At 42.1% G+C, this 26797-nt stretch overlaps 1 protein-coding gene across 1 annotated transcript; it reads left to right on the top strand.

The window, feature by feature from the left end:
* Positions 1-10225: 10225 nt before the first annotated feature.
* neto2b (neuropilin (NRP) and tolloid (TLL)-like 2b) lies at positions 10226-20718 on the top strand. Its single transcript, XM_042323186.1, has 12 exons — positions 10226-10722; positions 11168-11224; positions 12968-13108; positions 13319-13567; positions 13855-13902; positions 14068-14195; positions 14318-14419; positions 14687-14813; positions 18057-18170; positions 18385-18515; positions 18701-18793; positions 19449-20718. Exons 1-12 carry the CDS (start codon positions 10713-10715, stop codon positions 19899-19901), a joined length of 1653 nt encoding a protein of 550 aa, XP_042179120.1. The 5' UTR covers positions 10226-10712; the 3' UTR covers positions 19902-20718.
* The last annotated feature ends 6079 nt before the right edge of the window (positions 20719-26797 follow it).

The following is a 26797-nucleotide window of genomic DNA, read 5'->3' as shown; positions in this document are numbered from 1 at the left end:
TAGGTGTTTCCAGCTTCAGAGATTTTTGTAGCTCATTCCAGTCATTGGCAGCAGAGAACTGGAAGGAGAGGCGGTCAAAGGAGGAAATGGTTTTGGGGGTGACCAGAGAGATATACCTGCTGGAGCACGTGCTACAGGTGGGTGCTGCTATGGTGACCAGCGAGCTGAGATAAGGGGCAACTTTACCTAGCAGGGTCTTGTAGATGACCTGGAGCCAGTGGGTTTGGCGACGAGGATGAAGCGAGGGCCAGCCAACGAGAGCGTACAGGTCGCAGTGGTGGGTAGTATATGGGGCTTTGGTGACAAAACGGATGGCACTGTGATAGACTGCATCCAATTTATTGAGTAGGGTATGGGAGGCTATTTTGTAAATGACATCGCCGAAGTCGAGGATCGGTAGGATGGTCCGTTTTACGAGGGTATGTTTGGCAGCATGAGTGAAGGATGCTTTGTTGCGAAATAGGAAGCCAATTCTAGATGTAACTTTAACTTTTGAACTTTGACATGAAGTAGCAGCTAACCCTTATCCACAACCAACACAGAGAAATCTAAAATGTTCCTTGCTTGTACTTCTCCTTAACAGTGTTTAAGTTATTTTCTCCAATGAAGTCAGCTACAGTGGAAGGAAAACTGACTAGCGTAAGTACTTCAGTGGATGTGCCATGACATGATGGTGACTTTTCATTCGAGGTGCCCACCCAACATTGTTTATTTACTACCAAATGTTCAAAAATAGTCCTTCACCACAGTAATTCAGTATAAACTACCTATTTCTGACCATATGTGACAGACCTTAAAGAGAGGAAACAAAATTCCATTCTTATTTCCTGTCTGTACAATGACAGATTGAGGGAGAAGAGATGGAGGAGCAGTACCTCATTATAAACACAGAACAACAAACTCTAAGCCATCTGATAAATCCCTGTTGAAAACTATTGTGAAATACAGTATGTGGAATCAGTCACTTTAGGATTAAAATAAATTGTCTCCCCCACGCCAGCATACCCGCCCTATCCAATCCTATCCTTGCACCTAGCTCTTTAGTGCTCGGTACATTGGTTGACAACTTGATCTTTTTCCTATTTTTATTTTTCTGTCCCTTAATTTTATTGTTCTTGATCATCTTCTTGTTCTTCTTCTTTATCAATAGAAAATGAATAAATACATTTTTTTTCAGAAGCATTGCCATAACCACTCAGCCATACAACTGGCCACATTAAGAATGTTAATTTAAATCAGTCAAAGGTGTTTATGAAGCCCTTTTTACATCAGCAGATGTCACAAAGTGCTTATAGAGAAACCCAGCCTAAACCCACAAAGAGCAAGCAATGCAGAAGCACGGTGGGTATGAAAAGCTCCCGAGAAGGCAAAAACCTGCAGTCGTGGCCAAAGGTTTTGGGAATGACACAAATATTAATTTTCACAAAGTCTGCTGCCTCAGTTTGTGTGATGGCAATTTTCAATATACTCCAGAATGTTATGAAGAGTGATCAGATGAATTGTAATTAATTGCAAAGTCCCTCTGTCATGCAAATGAACTGAATCCACCCCAAAAACATTTCCACTGCATTTCAGCCCTGCCATAAAAGGACCAGCTGACATCATGTCAGTGATTCTGTCGTTAACACAGGTGTGAGTGTTGACGAGGACAAGGCTGGAGATCACTCTGTCATGCTGATTGAGTTCGAATAACAGACTGGAAGCTTCAAAAGGAGGGTGGTGCTTGGAATCATTGTTCTTCCTCTGTCAACCATGGTTACCTGCAAGGAAACATGTGCCGTCATCATTGCTTTGCACAAAAAGGGCTTCACAGGCAAGGATATTGCTGCCAGTAAGATTGCACCTAAATCAACCATTTATCGGATGATCAAGAACTTCAAGGAGAGCGGTTCAATTGTTGTGAAGAAGGCTTCAGGGTGCCCAAGAAAGTCCAGCAAGCGCCAGGACCGTCTCCTAAAGTTGATTCAGCTGCGGGATCGGGGCACCACCAGTACAGAGCTTGCTCAGAAATGGCAGCAGGCAGGTGTGAGTGCATCTGCACACACAGTGAGGCAAAGACTTTTGGAGGATGGCCTGGTGTCAAGAAGGGCAGCAAAGAAGCCATTTCACTCCAGGAAAAACATCAGGGACAGACTGATATTCTGCAAAAGGTACAGGGATTGGACTGCTGAGGACTGGGATTAAGTCATTTTCTCTAATGAATCCCCTTTCCGATTGTTTGGGGCACCCGGAAAAAAAGCTTGTCCGGAGAAGACAAGGTGAGCGCTACCATCAGTCCTGTGTCATGCCAACAGTAAAGCATCCTGAGACCATTCATTTGTGGGGTTGCTGCTCAGCCAAGGGAGTGGGCTCAATTACAATTTTGCCTAAGAACACAGCCATGAATAAAGAATGGTACCAACACATCCTCCGAGAGCATCTTCTCCCAACCATCCAGGAACAGTTTGGTGACAAACAATGCCTTTTCCAGCATGATGGAGCACCTTGCCATAAGGCAAAAGTGATAACTAAGTGGCTTGGGGATCAAAACATCGATATTTTGGGTCCATGACAAGGAAACTCCCCAGACCTTAATCCCATTGAGAACTTGTGGTCAATCCTCAAGAAGAGAGTGGACAAACAAAAACCCAAAAATTCTGACAAACTCCAAGCATTGATTATGCAAGAATGGGCTGCCATGAGTCAGGATGTGGCCCAGATGTTAAATGACAGCATGCCAATTAACTTGCCAATTGACTCTTTGCATCAACTTCATGTAATTGTCAGTAAAAGCGTTTGACACTTATGAAATGCTTGTAATTATACTTCAGTATTCCATAGTAACATCTGACAAAAATATCTAAAGATACTGATGCAGCAAACTTTGTGGAAATTTATATTTGTGTCATTCTCAATGGCGCCCCCCTTGGGTTGTGCCGTGGCGGAGATCTTTGTGGGCTATACTCTGCCTTTTCTCAGGATGGTAAGTTGGTGGTTGAAGACATCCCTCTAGTGGTGTGGGGGCTGTGCTTTGGCAAAGTGGGTGGGGTTATATCCTTCCTGTTTGGCCCTGTCTGGGGGTATCATCAGATGGGGCCACAGTGTCTCCTGACCCCTCCTGTCTCAGCCTCCAGTATTTAGGCCGCAGTAGTTTATGTTTCGGGGGGTTAGGGTCAGTTTGTTTAAGTATGCTCTCTCTAATTCTCTCTTTCTCTATTTCTTTCTCTCTCTCGGAGGACCTGAGCCCTAGGACCATGCCTCAGGATGACCTGGCATGATGACTCCTTGCTGTCCCCAGTCCACCTGGCTGTGCTGCTGCTCCAGTTTCAACTGTTCTGTTCATGCTGGTCATTTATGATCTTGGCCATGTTCTGTTATAATCTCCACCCGGCACAGCCAGAAGAGGACTGGCCACCCCACATAGCCTGGTTCCTCTCTAGGTTTCTTCCTAGGTTTTGTCCTTTCTAGGGAGTTTTTCCTAGCCACCATGCTTCTACACCTGCATTGCTTGCTGTTTGGGGTTTTAGGCTGGGTTTCTGTACCACACTATTTTGATATCAGTTGATGTACGAAGCGCTATATAAATAAACTCGATTTGATTTGGCCAAGACTGTAGAGAGGAACCAGGCTGTGAGAGGTGGCCACTCCTCCTCTGTTTGTGCCGAGTGGGGTGGATGGTTAGAGATGAAAATTGCACACCCAGTGAACATGTCAGGGTTCCATAGCCACAGGCAGAACAGTTGTAACTGGAGCAGCAGCATGACCAAGTGGACTGGGGACAGCCAGGAGTTATCAGGCCAGGTAGTCCTGAGGCATGGTCCAAGGTTTCAGGTCCTCCGGGAGGGGAGGGAGAGAGAGAGAATAAGAGGGAGCATACTTAAGTTCACGCAGGACACCAGATAAGATATGAGAATTTAACCAGATATAACAGACTGACCCTAGCCCCCCAGCACATAGACTATTGCAGCATAGATACTGGAGGTTGAGGCAGGGGGGGTCGGGAGACACTGTGGCCCCGTCCGACGATACCCCCAGACAGGGCCAACCTGGCAGGATATAACCCCACCCACTTTGCCAAAGCACAGCCCACACCACTAGAGGGATACCAACAGACCACCAACTTACTACCCTGAGACAAGGCTGAGTATTGCCCATGAAGATCATATCCACTACATGAGCCAGATTGGGTGCAAGACCGGACAGGAAGATCACATCAGTGTGAAACACTGATGCGATCTTCTTGTCCGGTTTTGCACCCCATCTGGCTTGTGGGCCACACCCACTCAAGTCGAGGAACGTGACGCACCCGTCCTAGGGACGGTATGGAAGAGCACCAGTGACTCAGCCCCCGTAATAGGGTCAGAGGCAGAGAATCCAGTGGAGAGAGGGGAGTCGGCCAGGCAGAGACAATTAAGGATGGTTCGTCATTCCAGTTCCTTGCCGTTCACCTTCGCACCCCTGGGCCAGACTACACTCAATCATAAGACTTATTGAAGAAATGAGTCTTCAGTAAAGACTTAAAGGTCACATGGGTAGGCAGACCATTCCATAAAAATTTAGCTCTATAGGAGAAAGCCCTGCCTCTACCTGTTTGATAACAAATTCTAGGGACAAAAAGAAGACCTGAATTTTGTGACCATAGCGTATGTGTAGGTATGTATGGCAGGACCAAAATCGGAAAGATAGGTAGGAGGAGGTCCATGTAATTTAGGTGAGCAGTAAAACCTTGAAATCAGCCCTAGCTTTCACAGGAAGCCCGTGTAGAGAGGCTGGCACTGGAGTCTAGCAGCCATGTTTAGCACTAACTGAAGTTTATCCAGGTAGCTGGAGAGTAGAGCATTGCAGTAGTCTAATCTAGAAGTGACAAAAGCATGGATTAGCATTATTTTTGGACGAAAGGTTTCTGATTTTTGCATTGTTATGAAGATAAAGGAATGCTGCCATTGAAATATTCTTGATATGTTGGTCAAAAGAGAAGTCAGGGTCTAGAATAACACTGAGGTCCTTCACAGTTTTATTTGAGACGATTGGACAACCATCAAGATTAATTGTCAGATAAAACAGCAGATATCTTTGTTTTTTGGGACCTAGAACTCGCATCTCTGTTTTGTCCGAGTTTAAAAGTAAAACTTTTGCCGCCATCCACTTCCTTATGTCTGAAACACAGACTTCCAGGGTAGGCAATTTTGGGGCTTCATGTTTATTCTAAATGTACAGCTGTGTCTCGTCCTCATAGCAGTGAAAGTTAACATTGTGTTTCCGAATGGCATCACCAAGAGGTAGAATATACAGTATAGTGTAAACGGAACCTTGAGGAACTCCAAAACTTACAATTGATTTGTCAGAGGACAAACCATCCACAGAGATGAACTGATATCACTCCGACAGATAAGGTCTAAAGCAGGCAGGAACTTGTCCGTGTAGACCAATTTGGGTTTCCAATCTCTCCAAAAGAATGCGGTGATCAATGGTGTCAAAAGCGACACTAAGGTCTAGGAGCACGAGGACAGATGCAGAGCCTTGGTCTGACGCCATTAACAGGTAATTTACCATCTTCACGAGTGCAGTCTCATGATGAGGTCTAAAACCAGAGTAAAGCATTTCATATACGTTCTTTCCCTGTACAGACACTGTTCATTTCAATTCTCTTCTGACTAATGAAGAATTTGTTTTATTGTTTCACTGTCTCTCTCTCTCTCTCTCTCTCTCATCTAGAGATCCCTCTTTGTGTCGCTATATCGCTCTCTGAACTCTGCTGCTAGTGGCTGTTTGTGAGGAAAACATACAGGTTTGTGTTTGTGGTTGCGTGCGTGTGTTTTAGCAATCGATTCCCCACCATCTTAGTACCAAATGACACTCACAGCCTGTCTATTCGGTCAAAACAAAAGTAATAAGGGGAAAGCAATCTGGATAAAGCTTTAACCATCACTGTCTGCTCAGTCTATCCGCGCCTGTGCATGCGCATGTGTGTTGCCAGCTGAGATATTCAGCCAAGAGTTTGTATTCTCAGAGGATTTGCTCTGTCCAGTTACTGGCACTCTCTTATTAATTCAAAAGGCAGTTGCAGTGCTGAGTCAGAGTCTTGAACACAAGCAGCATTGAACTGAAGTAAATGATTCATGCCCTTGTAGAAATACATTCTTACTTGAATCAATCCCAAAAATCCCAAAAGCTGATTTGAATTACCTTACCATAGATGGTATTTGTGTGCGTGCATGTGTTTGTTTGTGTCCATGATTGATAGCACACCTAGTGTCATTTCCACTAGAACCACAAACACTTACTGTGTGATTTACTGCCATTACAATCAGGTGAAGAGGACAGAGAAAGAGAGAGTGTACGTGTGTGAGAGAGAGACCGAGAGAGAGAGTGAGAGAGAGGGAGAGAAAATGAGGCAGAGAGAGAGAGAAGGAGGTAGAGGGATTGAGAGGGAGGGGGGAGAGAGAGGGGGAGAGGATTTTGGTTAGTTTGAGAATAATAATTGCATGATTTATCAATCTACGGTATGTATGTAGGTAATATAGTAGAATGCTATGAACCGACACTGAATGTAGGAGCTAACTACTAGCTATGTAAAAGTTGGAGGGAAGAAGGCCCAGTGCTGCTTACCTGAGATGCCATCATCACACAGTCCTTCTTCGTAGGTGTCCGCTATGATTTCCTTGATGTCAGAAAAAAGTTGCTTTCAGAACAATTCTTTTTGATTGAAAATTTTAAAAAGTTTTTGCTCTTGACAGAAAGACACAAATGTACCTCCATAGCATATAACAATTTGCCTGTGAATAACCACACCTTCATACAAACTTGCTACTGTATGCAGAATTGTTCATGCACAACCAAAGATGCTGCCATATCTTGCCAGCACGCCCACAAGCGAGCCAGTCAGGCGTAGAATGACGACTCGTGGAAGAGGGAAAGGAACGAGATGGGAACAACAACAATTTGTTGGAGAGGGGGGCTAATAGTTGAACAATAGACTATTCAACCTTTACTAAAGAATTGTCTCATAGCCGAGCTAGGTGTGAAACCCCCCTCCTATCACAGACCATATTTCCCTAACGACCAAGGGGTAGCTTGCTGCTCAATGTAATAAAGGAATGACTTTTCAAGTAAGTTACCTTACACGTTATGTTGGCTGACAATTTGTTAGCTACGCTGTCCTTACGAACCACATAGCATATCATTACAGGAATATGTATGTTAGTATGTTAGCTAGCTACCTAAAGTTCGTAGTTATACATCAAACTTGCCAGTATATTAACTATAGGCTGTCTAACTACCCAACGTTTGTTGACTTGAATATTCCCGTCATTCTTAGCTTAGCTAAATGGTATAGTCGTTGTGCGTTCTCAAAGTTCTCGTAAATTCGCTTTGGCTATCTACACCGATTTCAGAGCACTCTCATCTGAGTGTACCAGAGTGCAGAATAATTAATTTCCGAGAACTCAACACCCGTTGAATATGGCTGGTGTCAGTAAATGTTGGCAAAAAAGTTAAATGAAATTGTTTCCAGCAGCACAGTTACATTCACAAATGCTCTAGTTAACACGAAAACAACCTTACCAGCTCTGCTAGGGCAAGTAAATTGGTCAGTGTGGTCTCATGTGTGTCTGGAAGTAGCTAGCAAGCTAGCAGACATTAGCTTGAGTGCTTGACTGCCGGTGTAAGGTTAGAACACTCAAATCAACCCTACTCCTCAGCCTGAAAGTCCAGTGTGCGCTCCGAGAGCGAAACGGTCTGAATTTACAAACGGACAATCTGACAATTCAGAGCGTCACGTACAGCGCCATATTTTCTGTCCATCCTAACGGAAACTCAGAGTTTTTTTTTTCATGGAATAGAAACACCATAATATTAATCAAATTAATTAAGCAAGTACCAGTCAAAAGTTTGGACACACCTACTCATTCCAGGATTTGTATTTATTTTTTACTATTTTCTACATTGTAGAATAATAGTGAAGACATCACAACTATGAAATAACACCGGTCTCCCACGTGCCCCACATGCTGTAGTACAGACATGGCCTGCTCTCCTTATGTAAGGAATTAGGCACTTTCCCATGTTTACTACAGTATGTATTGTAGACTGCACAGTAGCCTAATAAACAAATAAACACATTTTGTTAATAAAATTATAAAAAAGTGATACAAAAATACTCTTTCAAAACGCAGATGTTAGTTTAGTTATGGATCCATAACGAATTACTATGGGAATAAATATCACCAATTTACAGAAATATTGGAACAAAGTTGTCTAATGAAGGCAAACAATTTAGAATCCTCCAATCCTGTAGCCTACTCCCGACCGTCCCGTTGTACAGCGCCATATTTTCCATTCCATCCTAACGTAACCCTGAGGGTTTTGTTTTTCGTTATTCTCTGAATAGAAACAACATAATATTAATCAAATTAATTAAGCCAAATTTCTTAAAATCAATCCCATATACTATGTTATTACAAAAAAGGTTTTAAATTCTCTGGTAATACCAATACGGAATACAATACAATGCTTTTCAAAGATGCCCTCTGGTGGTCAAACTAGCAATAACTTGCAGTAACAGAAAAAAATGCCCGACAATTAAATGACGTGCCACAGAATGCTGCGGCAGCCCGCAAGGTGTGCCGCAGTATGGCACAACTTTTAAAGGAGGAACCACTGTATACTAATGAAGGATGTAAGAGTGAACTGCCTCCCATGCCAGCAGCAGTTCAGAAGTGGCAGTCAGTGTCGTCTTGAACAGTACAGTGGTGTTGGTGTGTATGTTTATTACAGTGTAATAGAGTGAGAGAGAGTGCACCAACCAAGGATTCACAAAATGGAAACAACACCAAATTGAGACTCTGCATGCAGAATTCTGCAAAATGATCCTCTGTGTACAATGTAAGACACCAAATAATGCATGCAGAGCAGAATTAGGCCGATACCCACTAATTATCAAAATCCAGAAAAGAGTTGTTAAATTATACAATTACCAAAAAGGAAGCGATTCCCAAACCTTCCATAACAAAGCCATCACCTACAGAGAGAATCTCAGAAATAGTCCCCTAAGCAAGCTGGTTCTGGGGCTCTATTCCAAAACACAAATATACCCCACAGAGCCCTAGGACTGCAACACAATAAGACCCAGCCAAATCATGAGAGAACTAAAAGATCATTTCACACATTCGAAAGAATTTACAAAAAAATTGAGCAAACTAAAATGTTGTTTGGCCCTAAACAGAGAGTACACAGTGGCATAATACCTGACCACTGTGACTGACTCAAAATTAAGGAAATCTATAAACAGAAAGGCCACCATAGGCAGACCTGGCTTCAAGAGAAGACAGTCTATGTGCTCACTGCCCACAAAATTAGGTGGAAACTGAACAGCACTTCCTAATCTCCTGCCAAATGTATGACCATATTGGAGACACTTATTTCCCTCAGATTACACAGACCCACAAAGAATCTGAAAACAATTTCCATTTTGATAAACTCTCATATCTATTGTGTGAAATACCACAGTGTGCCATCACATTAGCAAGATTTGTGACCTGTTGCCACAAGAAAGGGGCAACCAGTGAAGAACAAATGTTATTGTAAATACAAACCATGTTTATGTTAATTTATTTTCCCTTTTGTGCTTTAACTATTTGCACATAGTCACAACACTGTACATAGCCGTACTATTCCTCTGGAACTTTTGTAAGTGTAATGTTTACTGTAAATGTTGTATTGTTTATTTCACTTTTGTTTATTATCTATTTCACTTGCTTTAACAATGTAAACATATTTCCCATGCCAATAAAGCCCCTTAAATTGAATTGAGTGTAATAGATGCATAATAACCCACAAAGAACAATGTGCTTCTGGCACATCCTGTGTGTGTGTGTGTGTGTGTGTGTGTGTGTGTGTGTGTGTGTGTGTGTGTGTGTGTGTGTGTGTGTGTGTGTGTGTGTGTGTGTGTGTGTGTGTGTGTGTGTGTGTGCGTGCGTGCGTGCGTGCGTGTATGTGTGCGTGTGCTTGTGTGTCAGAGAGAAAAACAGACAGATAGACACTGCTGAAACAAAAACAATTGAAAACATGATTATTTGGTAATTAAACAATCAAATCAAAAATAACGAAAGTTGGTTATCCCTATTAATCAAACGCTCGAAAAAAACGAAGGAGTAAAGGGAGTTATGGAGGGGGGGGGGGTGCATGCGCGATGAGCGACTGCGGCGCCTGCGCCAGCAGTGTCCAATCTTTAAAAAGGGCCGCAGACAGCTAGTTCCGAGAGAGAGAGAGAGAGAGAGTATCTTTCTCTGAATGGCTGAACCTACAAATTAAACAGAACTTTTAGTTTAATGTTTCTCAAAACAAGGCTATACCCATCTACATAAAGAAGCAATATTACAGGGACTTCATCACTTCGTGGGATTTTTATTGAACAAGTAGCCAGTTTTGGATAATGATGATTTCCGTTAAGTTTTTTTCATTATTTGAGATAACAGGGATTCGGAGTCGTTGATCAATTACATTGTATATGTCTATATTTAGAGCTTTTAACAAAATCACGTAGCAGTGTCTTATCAGCGGCGATGTAGTGTCAATTGCATTCTACGAGGAAAGTTGTGGTTTGTAAAAGTCGATTATAACGTTTTACCCTGATAAGCGTAAAGGAGGCGGGTATTAAAGGAAGAAAGCAAGGAACGAAGAAAAGCTTTGTAGCCTAGCAAGCCATCCTGTGAGGAAACTGAGCGGAGGAGGAGATGTACATATGTGAGTTTAGACTGGGTGTGGGTGTGTGTGCCAACTGTCTTGTCAGCCTCTTTCTTGGTGTGGTTGTTTTTCTGGTCGGCCTCTGTTTGCGTGTGTGTTGTGTTTGCGCGCGCCTGCATGCGTTTGTGTATCCATTTCCATTTCATTTTCATCAGCAATAGATGCTCAGTTGACAGACATTAGCCAGATGCGCATGATGCCCACATCAGCTCGTGGTACAAAACCGGGTGATTCAGTGCGCAAGCGGCCCAGTGATGCTGAAGTGACAGCTCCCTCAGCGCGCTGTCTCTTTCCACACACACTCTGTAAAACACCAGTAACAGCTGTGCCGCTGATGGTCCTCGGGTTTCAGAGTGTGTGTCTTTTTATTCTTTATCCCTCAAACTCTCTCTCTCTCTCTCTCTCTCCTGATTTACTCTCTATGCCCTATTCAACCCCCATCCAGTCTGGGTAGCTCTCTTTCTGATAGAGGAAGGCTTTGCATTGGCACAGAAAACCAAAGGTGGGTGTGATCTCATTTGTATGGCAGAAATGTGTTCTATTTAGGGTGAATGTTTGTTTTAATTCACTGAACAAAAATATAAATACAACATGTAAAGTGTTGGTCCCTTGTTTCATGAGCTGAAATAAAATATCCCAGAAATGTTCCATATACACAAAAATCTTATTTCTCACAAATTTTAGGCATGTGGTGGTTCATTTCTTTACTATCAAATGAGGAGAGACAAACTTATCACACAAGTCAGAGTTATACTTAAACTAAATCTTTAATAGTGAGAGCTTTGCAATAGCAATGGCTTGTGGACGAATCACCGTTTCTGATGATCCGTTGAGAGCGGCAACACAAAGGCTACTGAGATCTTTCATAGGAAAGATACACCCCTTTCAACCTACATGACGAACAACAGATATATAGAATGGGTCACAAGGTTAAGATTTGTATGAAAGATACCTATAATACATAGCAGACAGTATCTGCTGTGTCAACAGTTGTCATTGTATAGGGACCAGTGTCTCCACTCCAAACTGGAGCCATGTTTCCCTGGTACCATATAGAACAGAAACATAAACTCATGTTCTGGAATGCTCTTTAGGTTTTATCACCCAAAGACATCGTAAATCTTCTCTGTCAGTGTTATCTCCCATAGGCCCATCCTCAGTAGAACACACACACACAAAAGCTATACGAATACTCTATTCTGTCGAATAAAACAACCATTTGATGCAACAGAAGTATTATAACATAATCTTGCAATTTCTCTCACAGGCACAAATGTGTTTACATCCCTGTTAGTGAGCATTTTTTATTTGCCAACATAATCCATCCACCTGACAGGTGTAGCATATCAAGAAGCTGATTAAACAGCATGATCATTATACAGGTGCAACTTGTGCTAGGGACAATGAAAGGCCACTCTAAAATTTGCAGTTATGTCACATAACACAATTCCACAGATGTCTCAAGTTTTGAGGGAGCATACAATTAGCCTGCTGACTACAGGAATGTCCACCTGAGCTGTTGCAAAGAATGTAATGTTCATTTCTTTGACATAACCCGCCTCCAACGTCGTTTTAGAGATTTTGACAGTACGTCCAACCAGCCTCACAACCTCAGACCACGTGTATAGCGGTGTGTGGACGAGCGGTTTGCTGATGTCAACGTTGTGAACAGAGTGCCCCATGGTTGCGGTGGGGTTATGGTATGGGTAGGCCTAAGCTACGAACAACGAACACAATTGCTTTTTATCAATGGCAATTTGAATGCACAAAAATACCATGACGAGACCCAGAGGCCTATTTTTTTTAAAGCTATCTGTGGCCAATAAATACATATCTGTATCCCCATTCATGTGAAATTCATAGATTAGGACCTAATGAATTTATTTAAATTGACTGATTTCATATATGAACTGTAACTCAGTAAATTCTTTGAAATTGTTGCATGTTGCGTTTATATTTTTGTTCAGTATATTTTATATCTGTCACATTTTATAAATGTCACAGAAACTCAGTTGTGATCGGTTGAGTGTGTGATGTCTTTCAAGGAATACATACGTTAATTCATGTGTGTTAATTTCAAGTTTGGAAATCAAACTAAGACAGTGCTTTTGGAGTCATCCCCATTATATAGAAGTACCCTCATAATCAAGCTGTTTCTACACCTGAATAATATCGGTGACATCACTGTACTAATAAATACTTCCTGGTGTGTGGTGTGTGATTGTTTTTTCCATGGCATCCGTAGACTCTCAGAATGTGGGTAAGATTTCCCAGAATGCCCGACAGTGTGGCACCTGGATCAGAAACATCAACGGGGGGCAGTTCAGCTCTCCAAACTACCCTAAAATCTACCCTCCCAACAAGGAGTGCCTCTACATACTGGAAGGTAACACACACGCACGCACACACACACACACACACACACACACACACACACACACACACACACACACACACACACACACACACACACACACACACACACACACACACACACACACACACACCCACATGGATTAAAACTCTTACATATTTTGACACAGAGCGCCTTTTTACCTTGGCCAAATAGTGACACCTACTCTCCTTCCCCTCCCAGCCCTGCCCCGTCAGAGGATTGAGCTTCTGTTTGATGACATCTTTTACATTGAGCCATCCTTTGAGTGTCGTTTCGACCACATCGAGGTGAGAGATGGTCCGTTCAGTTTCTCTCCTCTGATCAACCGCTTCTGTGGCTCCTCCAGCCCAGGCCTGGTGCTCTCCAGCGGACGATTCATCTGGATCCGCTTCTCCAGTGATGAGGAGCTGGAGGGACTGGGCTTCAGGGTCCAGTACACCTTTACCGCAGGTAATTTACCTAAGCCACAGCTAATGAACCACAACACACCTTTTACACAGGTAATACACTTCTATACTTACCTTTACCGCAAGTAATTTACCTGAACCACAGCTAATGAACCACAACACACACTTTTACTGCAGGGAGTGGCTAACTCAATCCAACATAACACATCTAGGCATCAGGGTCCAGTACATATTTTCTGCAAGTAATTTACCTCAACCACAGTTAGCACTTTACTGTAGGTAACACATCTTAGGAGCAAACATTGACTTCAGCTTTTTTATTATGTTCAGACCCAGAGTTTCACCTCCACGTGGGAGGAATATTAAATCCTATTCCAGGTAATTCATCAACACTTTAACCACTTCTTCAACTAGATAACAATAATATAACACTTTATTTAACTGGATTTAACAAGATCATATGTGTTTCTTCATCCCACCCTATCACCTCTCTTTCTCCCTGTCTTTCCCTCTCTCTCCTCCCCCCTCCCCCCTATCTGTCAGACTGTCAGTTTGAGCTAAGTGGAGCTGATGGTATGATCCGGTCCGGTCAGGTGGAGGAGGAGGACAAAGTCAAACCTGACCAGGCGGTCGACTGTATCTGGACCATACGAGCTCCGCCCAACTTCAAGGTCTATTACACCTCTATGACATGTCTCAACTCTCTATATCTAAATATCTATATCTCCCCTCTTTAACAACTCCCTCCCCTCCCTCCATCCATCTGTTTCTCTCTCCCTTTTTTCTTGGTCAGATCTACCTGCGGTTTCTGGAGTATCAGCTGGAGAATTCGAACGAGTGTAAGAAGAACTTTGTGGCTGTGTACGACGGCAGCAGTGCCATAGAGGACCTCAAGGTAGGAGTTGGAATGAGAATTCCTTCACTGACTCACTCGCTCACTCACTACTATGCAGTAATACTTATCATTCCCACATTGTACACATTCATAATACAACTAGAGGAGAGTTAGCACTAATCAACATGAACTACTTATCGGAATAAAGCTGGTGCAGTGATGCATGTGATAGTGAGTTTATTGTTGTCATACTTTTAGTTTGTCATATCATCATGTTTTATCGTTTTAATGAATTGTTTATTTACTGTGACACCACGGTCGCTGCAGGCCAAGTTCTGCAGTACCGTGGCCACTGACGTAATGCTTGACAACGGGGTGGGCGTGGTCAGGATGTGGGCCGACGAAGGCAGCCGACTCAGCCGCTTTCGGATGCTCTTCACGTCTTTCGCAGACCGTGAGTCCATCACGTTCTTTCTGTCTTTCTCTTCACTCCTTTCTTCACCTGTTTGGCCTACCGTGAGTCCATCACGTTCTTTCTGTCTTTCTCTTCACTCCTTTCTTCACCTGTTTGGCCTACCGTGAGTCCATCACGTTCTTTCTGTCTTTCTCTTCACTCCTTTCTTCACCTGTTTGGCCTACCGTGAGTCCATCACGTTCTTTCTGTCTTTCTCTTCACTCCTTTCTTCACCTGTTTGGCCTACCGTGAGTCCATCACGTTCTTTCTGTCTTTCTCTTCACTCCTTTCTTCACCTCTTTGGCCTACCATGAGTCTACCACCCACTCACTTTACCTCTCTATCGCTCTTTCTACCTCTCTCTGTCCCTCACAGGCTCACTCTTTCTACCTCTCTCTGTCCCTCACAGGCTCACTCTTTCTACCTCTCTGTCCCTCACAGGCTCACTCTCACTGAATCTGTCTTACGCTTCCCCTTTCCCTCTTTCATCTCATCCTTATCTGCTGTGTGTCTCTCTCACTTTACCTCTTTGTACCTCTCCTGTATTTCTATTGCTCATACTTACTTTTTTTAAAATCACTTTCGTGATTTTTTTGCAAGTATGTGGTACATTTTCACAACTCTTAAGCACAAAAATCAAAACAGATCATCGAAATGGCTGATGTTTCAAAACTCTAAGGACATTTTCAACTGACTGAGTACAACAAAAAGATTCACAAAGTCACTTGTTCACTGCACCAAATCACTCTTTAAATGTAGATACATATTCAATCTAAGTATCTGCTTTTCAAAATTCAATATTCACTTTACTTTTGATATAATTATCTTGTAATTTGTTAACAATACAATTAATTATCACTTTATCAAACTACTCAAAACTGGTAACTACTGAGCCAAAATGATGTAGTGCCTAGTTAACGTATATAGTTTGATAACTGCTGAACACTGTCAAATTCTATATTTCTACCTCATAAATGTATCAATTTGACATCAATTTATGTTTGAAGGTTAAACCAAATCATATATGGATGTGACTCAGGTGTATCAATGAAATTCAGATAATGAGTGGAATATATTGTTATCCAACCCAGGTATTTCAGCAGTGCATTTTATACTACACTATAATTACAAATGGTAGCACATAGTGGCTTTTTCCACTATGTGTTACCATTTTGATTTATAGTGTAGTATAAAATGCACTGCTGAAATACCTGGGTTGGATAACAATATATTCCACTCATTATCTGAATTTCATTGATACACTGTAAGCTGAGAAACAGGTGATACTGTATTAGTTGACAAGTCACGTAGAAAAGGTGATCTTGTACAATGTTCCATTGAGTAGAAATCAGTGGAGGCTGCTGAAGAGAGGGCAGCCCCTAATAATGGCTGGAATATAGTGTAATGGTATGGAGTAAATGGAATGATATAAAAACCCATGAAAACCAAAAGAAATGTGACACCATTCCATTTACTCCGTTCTGGACATTATTATGAGCCATCCTCCCCTCAGCAGCCTCCACTGGCAGAAAGGGCTTACAAACCGTGTTTTTACCGTAGCCGTCATTGTAAAATAAGAATTTGTTCTTAACTGACTAGCCTAGTTAAATAAAGGTTAAATAAAAATACAAAATATAAAATATAAAGTAGCCAACTGTTTAACAACACCCCTATTTCTGATGATTTGTCCTATGTATTATATGTACTGTATGGTGCATGTCAAATTATAACCAATACTATATGGAATATATGTACCATCTACTACATGGTTCCATTCAGCACTACAAAAATCACAGTTTTGCAATGTGTATCTTGTATTTTTTGCTATTGGCTTTAATGGTAGTTAAAATAACTAAATGGTGAGCCTATCATTATCTGATGTATTGGTGACTGAATGAAATGTTCTCATGGTATTTCACAGAAAACATTTGCATGAATCACTGATGAATGATTTTGCATGAATGACTCAGTGTTGAAAGATGTGTGAAACCCCAACTAATGCACAATCAAACGTTCTGAACATGCAATAGGGGGCATTACAAATTCACCACATACAGTACTTGTGAAAATAGCACCAAAGTGAGTGTAAAAAACTGTAACATAATTGTATCCTCTTGTAGCTGAGACTTCACATAGCTGTTTCAGATTTGTTTTTCTCTTATGCTATACGTTTACATACACTATATATACAAGAGTATGTGGACACCCCTTCAAATGAGTGGATTCAACTATTTCAGCCACACCCATTGTTGACATTTGTATAAAATCGAGCACAAAGGCATGCAATCTCCATAGACAAACATTGGCAGTAAAATGGCCTTACTGAAGAGCTCAGTGACTTTCAATGTGGCACCGTCATAGGATGCCACCTTTCCAACAAGTCAGTTTGTAAAATGTATGCCCTGCTAGACCTGCCCCGGTCAAGTGTAAGGGCTGTTATTGTGAAGTGAAAATGTCTAGAAGCAACAACTGCTCAGCCACGAAGTGGTAGACCACACAAGCTCACAGAACGGGACTTCTGGGTGCTGAAGCACGTAGTGCATAAAAATTGTCTGTCCTCGGTTGCAACACTCACTACCGAGTTCCAAACCGCCGTTGGAAGCAACGTCGGCACAATAACTGTTCATTAGGAGTTTCATGAAATGGGTTTCCGTGGCCAAGCAGCCACACACAAGCCTAAGATCATCTGCTATGCCAAGCATTGTCTGGAGTGGTGTAACTCTTGCCCCCATTGGACTCTGGAGCACATTCTGGAGTGATGAATCACACTCAACCATCTGGGTTTGGAGGATGGCAGGACAACAGGAGAACTATACCTGCCCCAATCCATAGTGCCAACTGTAAAGTTTGGTGGAGGAGGAATAATGGTCTGGGGCTGTTTTTCATGGTTCGGGCTAGGCACCTTAGTTCCAGTGAAGGGAAATCTTAACGCTACAGCATACAATGACATTCTAGATGATTCTGTGCTTCCAACTTTGTGGCAACAGCTTGGGGAAAGCCCTTTCCTGTTTCAGCATGACAGACAATGCCCCTGTGCACAAAGCGAGGTCCATGCAGAAATGGTTTGTCGAGATCAGTGTGGAAGAACTTGAATGCCCATGATTTTGGAATTAGATGTTCGACAAGCAGGTGTCCACATACTTTTGTTCATGCAGTGTAGCATAACTGTGCTTATTCGTCATATCGAATAAAAAAAAAAATATTTGTGTGTGTGTGCTGTGTGCGTGTATGTGTGTGTTGCAGCCCCGTGTTCAGGTGACATGTTCTTCTGTCACAGTAGCATGTGCATCAACAACTCTCTGGTGTGTAACGGGGTGCAGAACTGTGTCTTTCCCTGGGACGAGAGCAACTGTAAAGGTGAGACACATGTTATGTTATACTGTGTTATATTTTCATAATATCATCTTCATATTTCACATCAAGAGGAAAAACACATTTTTGTTGGACGATTCCCAGAATCAGTAGGGAATGAGCAGGAAATCCAGAATCCTCCCACCAGGTTTTCTAAGAATTTTGCAAAAGTTACCGGAATTTTGGAACCCTAAGTCTCTCGTTCTCTGTCTCTCTGTAGAGAAGAAGCCAAAAGGTATATTCCATCACATTACTAAGACCCATGGGACAATTATAGGTGTGTCTACAGGACTCGTCCTCCTCCTCCTCGTCATCTCCATACTGGTGCAGGTCAAACAGCCACGCAAGAAGGTGTGTAGCAACCAAATGTTGACAAATATTACAAGTTATGTTTGACAGTCAATCGTCTGTGTGTGAATGAACAAATTTCGTAAAATGAAGCACTTTACTATTCTACGAGTGGCATGGGTCTGGGTCGTCGAGAGAAATAAAGCGTCTATCCCGCTTGTGGGATCCTAACCCTTGTATGTTAACAGGTGGTGGCGCGGAAGAGTGCCCTTTTCAATCGAGTGGACTTCAAGGAAGTGTTTGAACCTCCGCACTACGAACTCTTCTCACTCAGAGAGAAGGTGGGTTTAACATCTAGACTTAATGATATATACCAAACCAAAATATAAAACTCAACATGCAAAAATGTCAACAATTTTTCTGAGTTACAGTTCATATAAGGAAATCAGACAATTTAAATAAATTAAATCTATGGATTTCATGACTGGGCAGGGGTGCAGCCACGGGTGGGCCTGCAAGGGCACTGGCCCACCCACTGGGGAGCCAGGCTCTGCCAATAAGAATGAGTTTTTCCCCACAAAAGGGCTTTAATTACAGACAGAAATACTCCTCCTCAAAAGCTCTGGTGGACATTCCTGCAGTCAGCATACCAATTGCAATGATCATGCTGTTTAATCAGCTTCTTGACAGATTATATTGGCAAAGGAGAAATGCTCACTAATAGGAATGTAAACAAATGTGTGCACAAAATTTGAGAGAAATAAGCTTTTTGTACTTTTGGAACATTTCTTAGATTTTTTATTTCAGCTACATGTTGGGTTTATATTTTTGTTCAGTGTAGTTTATTATGCTACTGATGTTTTAATCTTGTATTTTACTTTGCTTTACTTCACTTAGTTTATAAAGTAGTGATGATGATGATGATGACGGTGGTAAGGAGGATGATGACGATGATCACTGTATGAAGATGGTTATCATTATCTTTGTCATCCTAAGGAGTTGTCTACGGACATAGACCTACCAGAAGAACTCCAGTCTCTCAACGCTCTGAGACGTTCCTCCACCACTTCCCGCTGCATCCATGAGCACCACTGTGGCTCCCAGGCCTCCGCCAACCCCAGCCGACGTGCTTCCTCTGTGGGCATAGGATCCATGGAGCTTCCTCCCTTCCGGTGCGAGTTCACCCAGGGTCAGCCAGGCTCCCTACCCTCTCTGAGAGGCGTCAACAGCAGCCTGAGGAAGAAGAGCTGGCCTAGTATGAAACAGGTAGGACTGGTGGGAGGCGAGGGCCTGGTGGACCGGGTAAGGGGGAGGGAGGATAGGGTGATGGAAGAGGAGGAAGAAGAGGAGGTGGAAGGAGGGAAGTGTGATGTGTATGTACGCAGAGGGATGAGCATGAGATCCATCTGTGAGATGTCTCAGCAGAGATCGATGTCCATGGACTTCTGAGAGAGAATGAGGAAAGGAGGAAGGGGACAGAAAGGAGGATGTGGTGGAGGAAGGAGAGAACATTTGTGATAGAAAAACAATCAGTATCGCTTGACACATTTACTATGAAGGAAAATAGATTGGACCCCAACCCCTAACCAAGACACTCTCTCTGGTATCTCTGAAACTCCGACTATCCTGTTGCACTGGATCTACGAGTTAAAAGCATCATCTGTAACTTCGATCACCGTTAAAAAGTGCACCCTGACACTTTTCTGAAGGTGACAATCTGGTATGCAAACCACAAGTATGACAACCAAAAACGAAGAGGAACAAGAACACACTGATGTTTTGTTTTAAGTTAATTATGTTTGTATTTCATGTTTATGCCACAGGGAAAAGACAATTTATGGAGTGTGTCCTTAAAGTGGGCCTCCTTTAACAAATACTGTTCCAAGGCCGGAGACGGGCCATATAGTGTAAATTTCTTATTTATTTCATGACATACCTCACTGTGTATTTTTTCCCTAAAGGTTTTTTCTCTCCATTTGTTGATTTTGTATTCATAGTTTTAGAGAGGATAGTTGATGGAGAATTGTGTTACGGTTAGCACTGGATGATAATGATGAAGGATGCCTTGTATCATTGTGTTGTTGTTTTGTTTTGATTGATTTTGTTTTGTTATTGAATCTATTAAAGAATGTGGCTCTTGGTGACTGGGGTGAGTTGGTGACTGAACCATGTGCCTGTGGTAGATGAGGATCAGAGTGAGTTGGCCATGGTTTCGGTTGAACATTCCAACAGCCACCCCTCTCGCTGCTGAGACAGCATGGTTTTATGAGGCTCCCTGTAATGGTCTGTCACACCACTACGCAGGCAAGAAAGCCCCTCTTGAAACCCTGACTAATACAACCAAGCAATATACAACCAATAAACAAATGTACAAACAATATACATACTGTATACAGTGAGCGCCAAAAGTATTGGGACAGTGACACATTTGCTGTTGTTTGGGCTCTGTACTCCAGCACTTTGGATTTGAAATGGTACAATGACTGCAAGGTTAAAGTGCAGACTGTCCGTTTTAATTTAAGGGTATTTTCAGCAATATCGGGTGAACCGTTTAGAAATTACAGCACTTTTGGAACATAGGACCCACATTTTAGGGGACCAAAGGTATTGGGACAAATTCACTTATATGTGTATTAAAGTAATCAAAAGTTTAGTATTTGGTCCCATATTCCTAGTAGCTCTACAAACTTGTTGGATGCATTTGCTGTTTGTTTTGGTTGTGTTTCAGATAATTTTGTGCCCAACAGAAATGAATGGTAAATAATGTATTGTATCATTTTGGAGTAACTTTTATTGTAAATAAGAATAGAATATGTTTCTAAACACTTCAACATTAATGTAGATGCTACCATGATTACGGATAATCCTGAATAAATCGTGAATAATGATGAGTGAAAAAGTTACAGATGCACAAATATCATACCCCAAGACATGCTAACCCTATTACAATAATAGGGGATGTTAGCATTTGGGGGGGGGGGGTATAATTTTTGTGTCTGTAACTTTCTCACATCATTATTCACGATTCATTCAGGATTAGCCGTAATCATCGTAGCATGCACATTCATGTAAAAGTGTTTAGAAATATATTCTGTTCTTATAGTGATTGTATCATTTCAAATCCAAAGTGCTGGAGTACAGAGCCAAAACAACAATAAATGTGTCAGTGTCCCAATACTTTTGGAGCTCACTGTAGCTTGTCAGAACCACCCTATGGGCAGTGGTTGGTTGGCTGAGATTACTTCTCCAAACATGTGGGGGAGTTTTAGAATAGATGGTCTGTATTTAGGATATTGATGTGGATACCATTTACTTCCATTTTTAATCTCCCCAATTGAATGCATGAAATATACAAGCAAAAATGTATTTACATTCGAGTTATTTAGTTATGCAGAGCTACAATAAGAGCATTACCCACCTCAACTAAGTTGGGTAAAACAATGATATATGACTACTAAGGACTGATATAAGCCTGGGAATAAAACACAGGTCCTCCCATCTAAGTTACAGCATATTAAGACACATTAACCAGAAAATACTTCAGTGATGAGTCAGAACATAGCTCTTATTCAAAATAATTCACTGCCAGCAGGACTGTGAACTAACTCTCTCTGTTGCAAGCACGCACACACACATGCACGCATGCACGCACACACGCACACACACACACGCACGCACACACGCACACACACACACACACACACACACACACACACACACACACACACACACACACACACACACACACACACACACACACACACACACACACACACACACACACGTACCTGCATGGCATGAGGACAATGAGATATGTCATTACTGATGGTATGTGACCCATTTGAGTCAGACTTGGTTTGGTAAACAGAGTAGATGAAGGTTTAACAAATGTAAAGCCTTGGGTCTGGCGGCTCACATCCAACTTATTCTCCATGAAAGAGGATGGCTTTGTCATAACGTGTTGATTACTGCTCTATGTAGGTCACTCATATTGTATTAGTGCTCTAACATTTGCTATGTTTGATCTTTCGTTCCATAGATATGGTATGAAAGAATGACCCATAGTGTTTTATTGCCAGGGCATTTTATTTCTTTATCTTATGACATATAGTTCAATGAAAGTAGGCTAATTGCACTGGTCAACTTTGGGCTGCTACATCATTCATTGAGTGATTTCTTTAATGTGCAAAAATAATAATTTGGGACTAAAGTCTTTAGAAATATCTAAATTGTGTTTTATGTTTTATTACATTTATTTAACCTTTATTTTAGCAGAGAGTCCCATTGAGACCAAGGTCTCTTTTTCAAGGGAGCCCTGCATGAACACAATTGATGCAGTGTACAAAATTCAAGCATACAATGTAATAAAAACATACAATATTACAAGCAATTGTTTTTAAAGCAATTTAAGAAGCAAACACATTCCTCAACAATGAGTTTCTCCATTAACAAAAAATACAATTAACTTCTACTGGCTTAATCTATTGATGTAGTTAATAATTAAAATAGTATAACTCACTTTATTTAAAAAGCATACACAGTATTCACTAATGACCTGATTCACAGATAACATAATCACATGCAACTAGAACTTTGGCATAGACGATCCATGTCAACGCCAGAAAAGTTAAGCACGCAACTGTGCACTGATCTCAAATCAGAGTACAGCCTGCTGAAAAGTGAAAAGGCACAGGACCTAACTTTGGCTTTTTGTCTCTGTCGGTGCTGTAGGAATTCACTCTTTTCACCCCTGTCTCAGCACCTGTGGGCCAGAGACACACACAGGAAGTACAAACACATACAGGAAGTACAGATGTTAAAACATTCATAGATTTCAGTTTCAGACACAGCATGAAATAACAGTATTGGAGATGAGTTATTTGAAACAGGAGGAAGAGGGCTTATTTGATTAAGTAAAGCTCAATTCAAAGTTCACAGCTGCAATAGTCCACTGGCCTATTATAACATACAACATATAGCAAGTCTCATATCTCCAAAAGCGTGAACATACAGTGGGGAGAACAAGTATTTGATACACTGCTGATTTTGCAGGTTTTCCCTACTTACAAAGCATGTAGAGGTCTGTAATTTGTACCTATGATAAAAAATTACAGACCTCTACATGCTTTGTAAGTTGGAAAACCTGCAAAATCGTCAGTGTATCAAATGCTTGTTCTCCCCACTGCTGTATGTCATAATGGACCGGCAGGCTATTGCAACTTTACTATATACACTATATTTACAAAAGTATACGGACACCCCTTCAAATTAGTGGATTCGACTATTTCAGCAACACCTATTACTGACAGGTGTATAAAATCGAGCACATAGCCATGCAATCTCCATAGACAAACACTGCCAGTACAATGGCCTTACTGAAGAGCTCAGTCACTTTCAACGTAGCATAGTCAGTTCGTCAAATTTCTGCCCTGCTAGGGCTGCCCTGATCAACTGTAAGTGCTGTTATTGTGAAGTGGAAACATCTAGGAACAACAACGGCTCAGCCGCGAGATGGTAGGCCACACAAGTTCACAGAACAGGACCGCTGAGTGCTGAAGCAGACTACTGCACGCAGCGCGTAAAAATTGTCTGTCCACGCTTGCAACACTCACTACCAAGTTCCAAACTGCCTTTGGAAGCAATGTCAGCACAAGAACTGTTCATCGGGAGCTTCATGAAATGGGTTTCCATGGCCGTGCAGCCACACACAAGCCTAAGATCCCAACGTGCAATGCCAAGCGTCGGCTGGGGTGGTGTAAAGCTCACCGCCATTGGACTCTAGAGTAGTGGAAATGTGTTCTCTGGAGTGATGAATCACGCAACACCATCGAGCAGTCCGACAGACGAAATAGTGGAGGTCAAGTCACTGTTTGTGAAAATAAAATAATGACGAGACTTACCAATCAACTTGTAGATAAATTGTCTCTACTCCATGGCTCTAAAGTTAGTGAGAGAGAGCAGAATTGAAATAGCTATCTAAGAAATCTAAAGTATAGCTCAATTGTTACATGGATTACTTTTAGCAGTAAATAAACAGAGAAGAGGTGGACAATTGGCATCTAAACATTGAGGTGAAAATAGAGAAAAGAAGAATGTCAACACAATAAAATAGTTTTTATCGCTGTCGAGATGTTATCAGGAAAAGCTACGACTCTCTCCCAGAGCGTCCGGGTCTTTCTGTCTTGGGCTCCAATGTGTATGACTGTTGACTTTATGATACCTTATCAATAACGCAAATTAATCTCCATTTCCATACATTTGGTTTCCATGCAAAAATGTTTTGTTGGATTTCCATGGAGAATATACTTCAATATTGTATAATAACTGTAAAGAATGCTATTTTATTTTATAGAAAGTTCAAACAATACATTATGTGTTTAATGTCTGGGTTAAGTGCTTAGCTGGTGCAGGGCAAAAACATTTCCTCCTGTTAGTCTTACAATGGGGGCAGCAGAGGAGCCTTCCAAATGGCAGGAGTTCAGATGCGGGATTGAGGATTTGGGTTCCATCACCCAACATTGCATAATATGGGCCTTCCTAAGGGTTTTCTGTCAGGCTTGCTTGACCTTGGAGCTGAGGTTCACAATACTTTGAATGTCAATATTCAACCAATGATCTTAGCGCTATAAGGGATTTGGGAAACAAAATGTGTCCTTATAAAGTGTACCTTGCCATGTCAAATAAAATGACAACACTGACCTTCTGACTCCAGCGAGTGTGTACCAAGGCAAAGTAGGTAAACACAAAGACCTACTATGAAACTTTCCATTTTCCACAGACTGAGTCTGTATATCTCTTTGTGTAGGTAACCTAGTAGTCAAATGATGTGTTATATAACACCTTGTCCTGATCAACCACTAAAACGTCATATAGTACCTGCCCTGGGTCTCTCTGGCTAACCATTAACAGTGGTTTAGTGTCAATATAGAGTGACCTCTCGACCTGAACCACTGTTGTGTCTGCAGGGAGGTGTTTATATTAGGAGGGATAGGGTGGGGCAGAGTGATTGAGGAGAGAGGTTGTGAGGGAAGGGGTGTATGTGGTACTTATGATAATGGGGTGGGGGGTTAAGCTTGGCCCTTAAGACCCTCACAAACTTCTACAGATGCACCATTGAGAGCATCCTGTCGGGCTGTATCACCGCCTGGTACGACAATTGCACCGTCCGCAACCGCAGAGCTTTTCAGAGGGTGGTGCGGTCAGCTCAATGTGTTACCGGGGGCACACTGCCTGCCCTCCGGGACATCTACAGCACCCGGTGTCACAGGAAGGCCAAGAAGATCATCAAGGACCTCAGCCACCCGAGCCACGGACCCATGAGGGGGTTAGGACAGGTCCATCAAAGCTGGGACCGAGAGACTGAAAAACAGATTCTATCTCAATGCCATCAGACGATTAAATAGTCACCACTAGCCGGCCTCTGCCCAGTACCCTGCCCTGAACTGAGTCGCGGTTTCTAGCCAGCTCCCGGCTGGAGTGTTGTAAAGCTCGCCACAATTGGACTTCTCTGGTGTGATGAATCATGCTTCACCATCGGGCAGTCCGACAAACAAATCTGGGTTTGGAGGATGCCAGGAGAATGCTACCTGCCCTAATGCATAGTGCAAACTATACATTTTGGTGGAGGAGGGATAATGGTATTGGGCTGTTTTTCACAGTTAGGGCTAGGCACCTTAGTTCCAGTGAAAGGAAATCTTAATGCTACAGTATACAATGACATTCTAGACAATTCTGTGCTTCCAACTTTGTGGCAACAGTTTGTGGAAGGCCCTTTCCTGTTTCAGCATGACAATGCTCCCTTGCATAAAGTGAGGTCCATACAGACATGTTGTGTCGAGATCAGTGTGGAAGAACTTGACTGGCCTACACAGAGCCCTGACCTTAACCCCATCGTACACCTTTGGGATGAATTGGAATGCCGACTGCGAGTAATACGTAACCGCCCAACATCTTCACCTCACTAATGGCCTTCTGGCTGAATCGAAGCAAGGTGCGTGACCTTAATCTTTTAAACTCTCATGTCTCTCATCACACACTTTCACATGTATAGTCACACACTGACTGGGCCTGACACAGCACAAAAGCCTATCTCATCTATGTCACCACTTGACTCAGCACTCCGATGTCTGAAGTCATTATGATACAAGGTCACCATAGGACTAAACCATTTTTTCCTTAGCTTACCATAAAAGAGATGAGGAGAATATCACTAGAATGGGACTGGGTAAGAATGCATTTATTGTACAAATAAAACATCATAACAACATTTTATGAAAAGTTCTCCTGGGATTTTACTGACCACAAAAGAAGGTATACTTGCCAAAATATAATAAAGTACTGGTCAA

The sequence above is a fragment of the Oncorhynchus tshawytscha genome, linkage group LG06 (genome assembly GCF_018296145.1).
Source record: "Oncorhynchus tshawytscha isolate Ot180627B linkage group LG06, Otsh_v2.0, whole genome shotgun sequence".
Lineage (NCBI taxonomy): Eukaryota > Metazoa > Chordata > Actinopteri > Salmoniformes > Salmonidae > Oncorhynchus > Oncorhynchus tshawytscha.
Note: the sequence above shows the minus strand (reverse complement) of the source record. Positions and strands in the feature narration are given on the sequence as shown.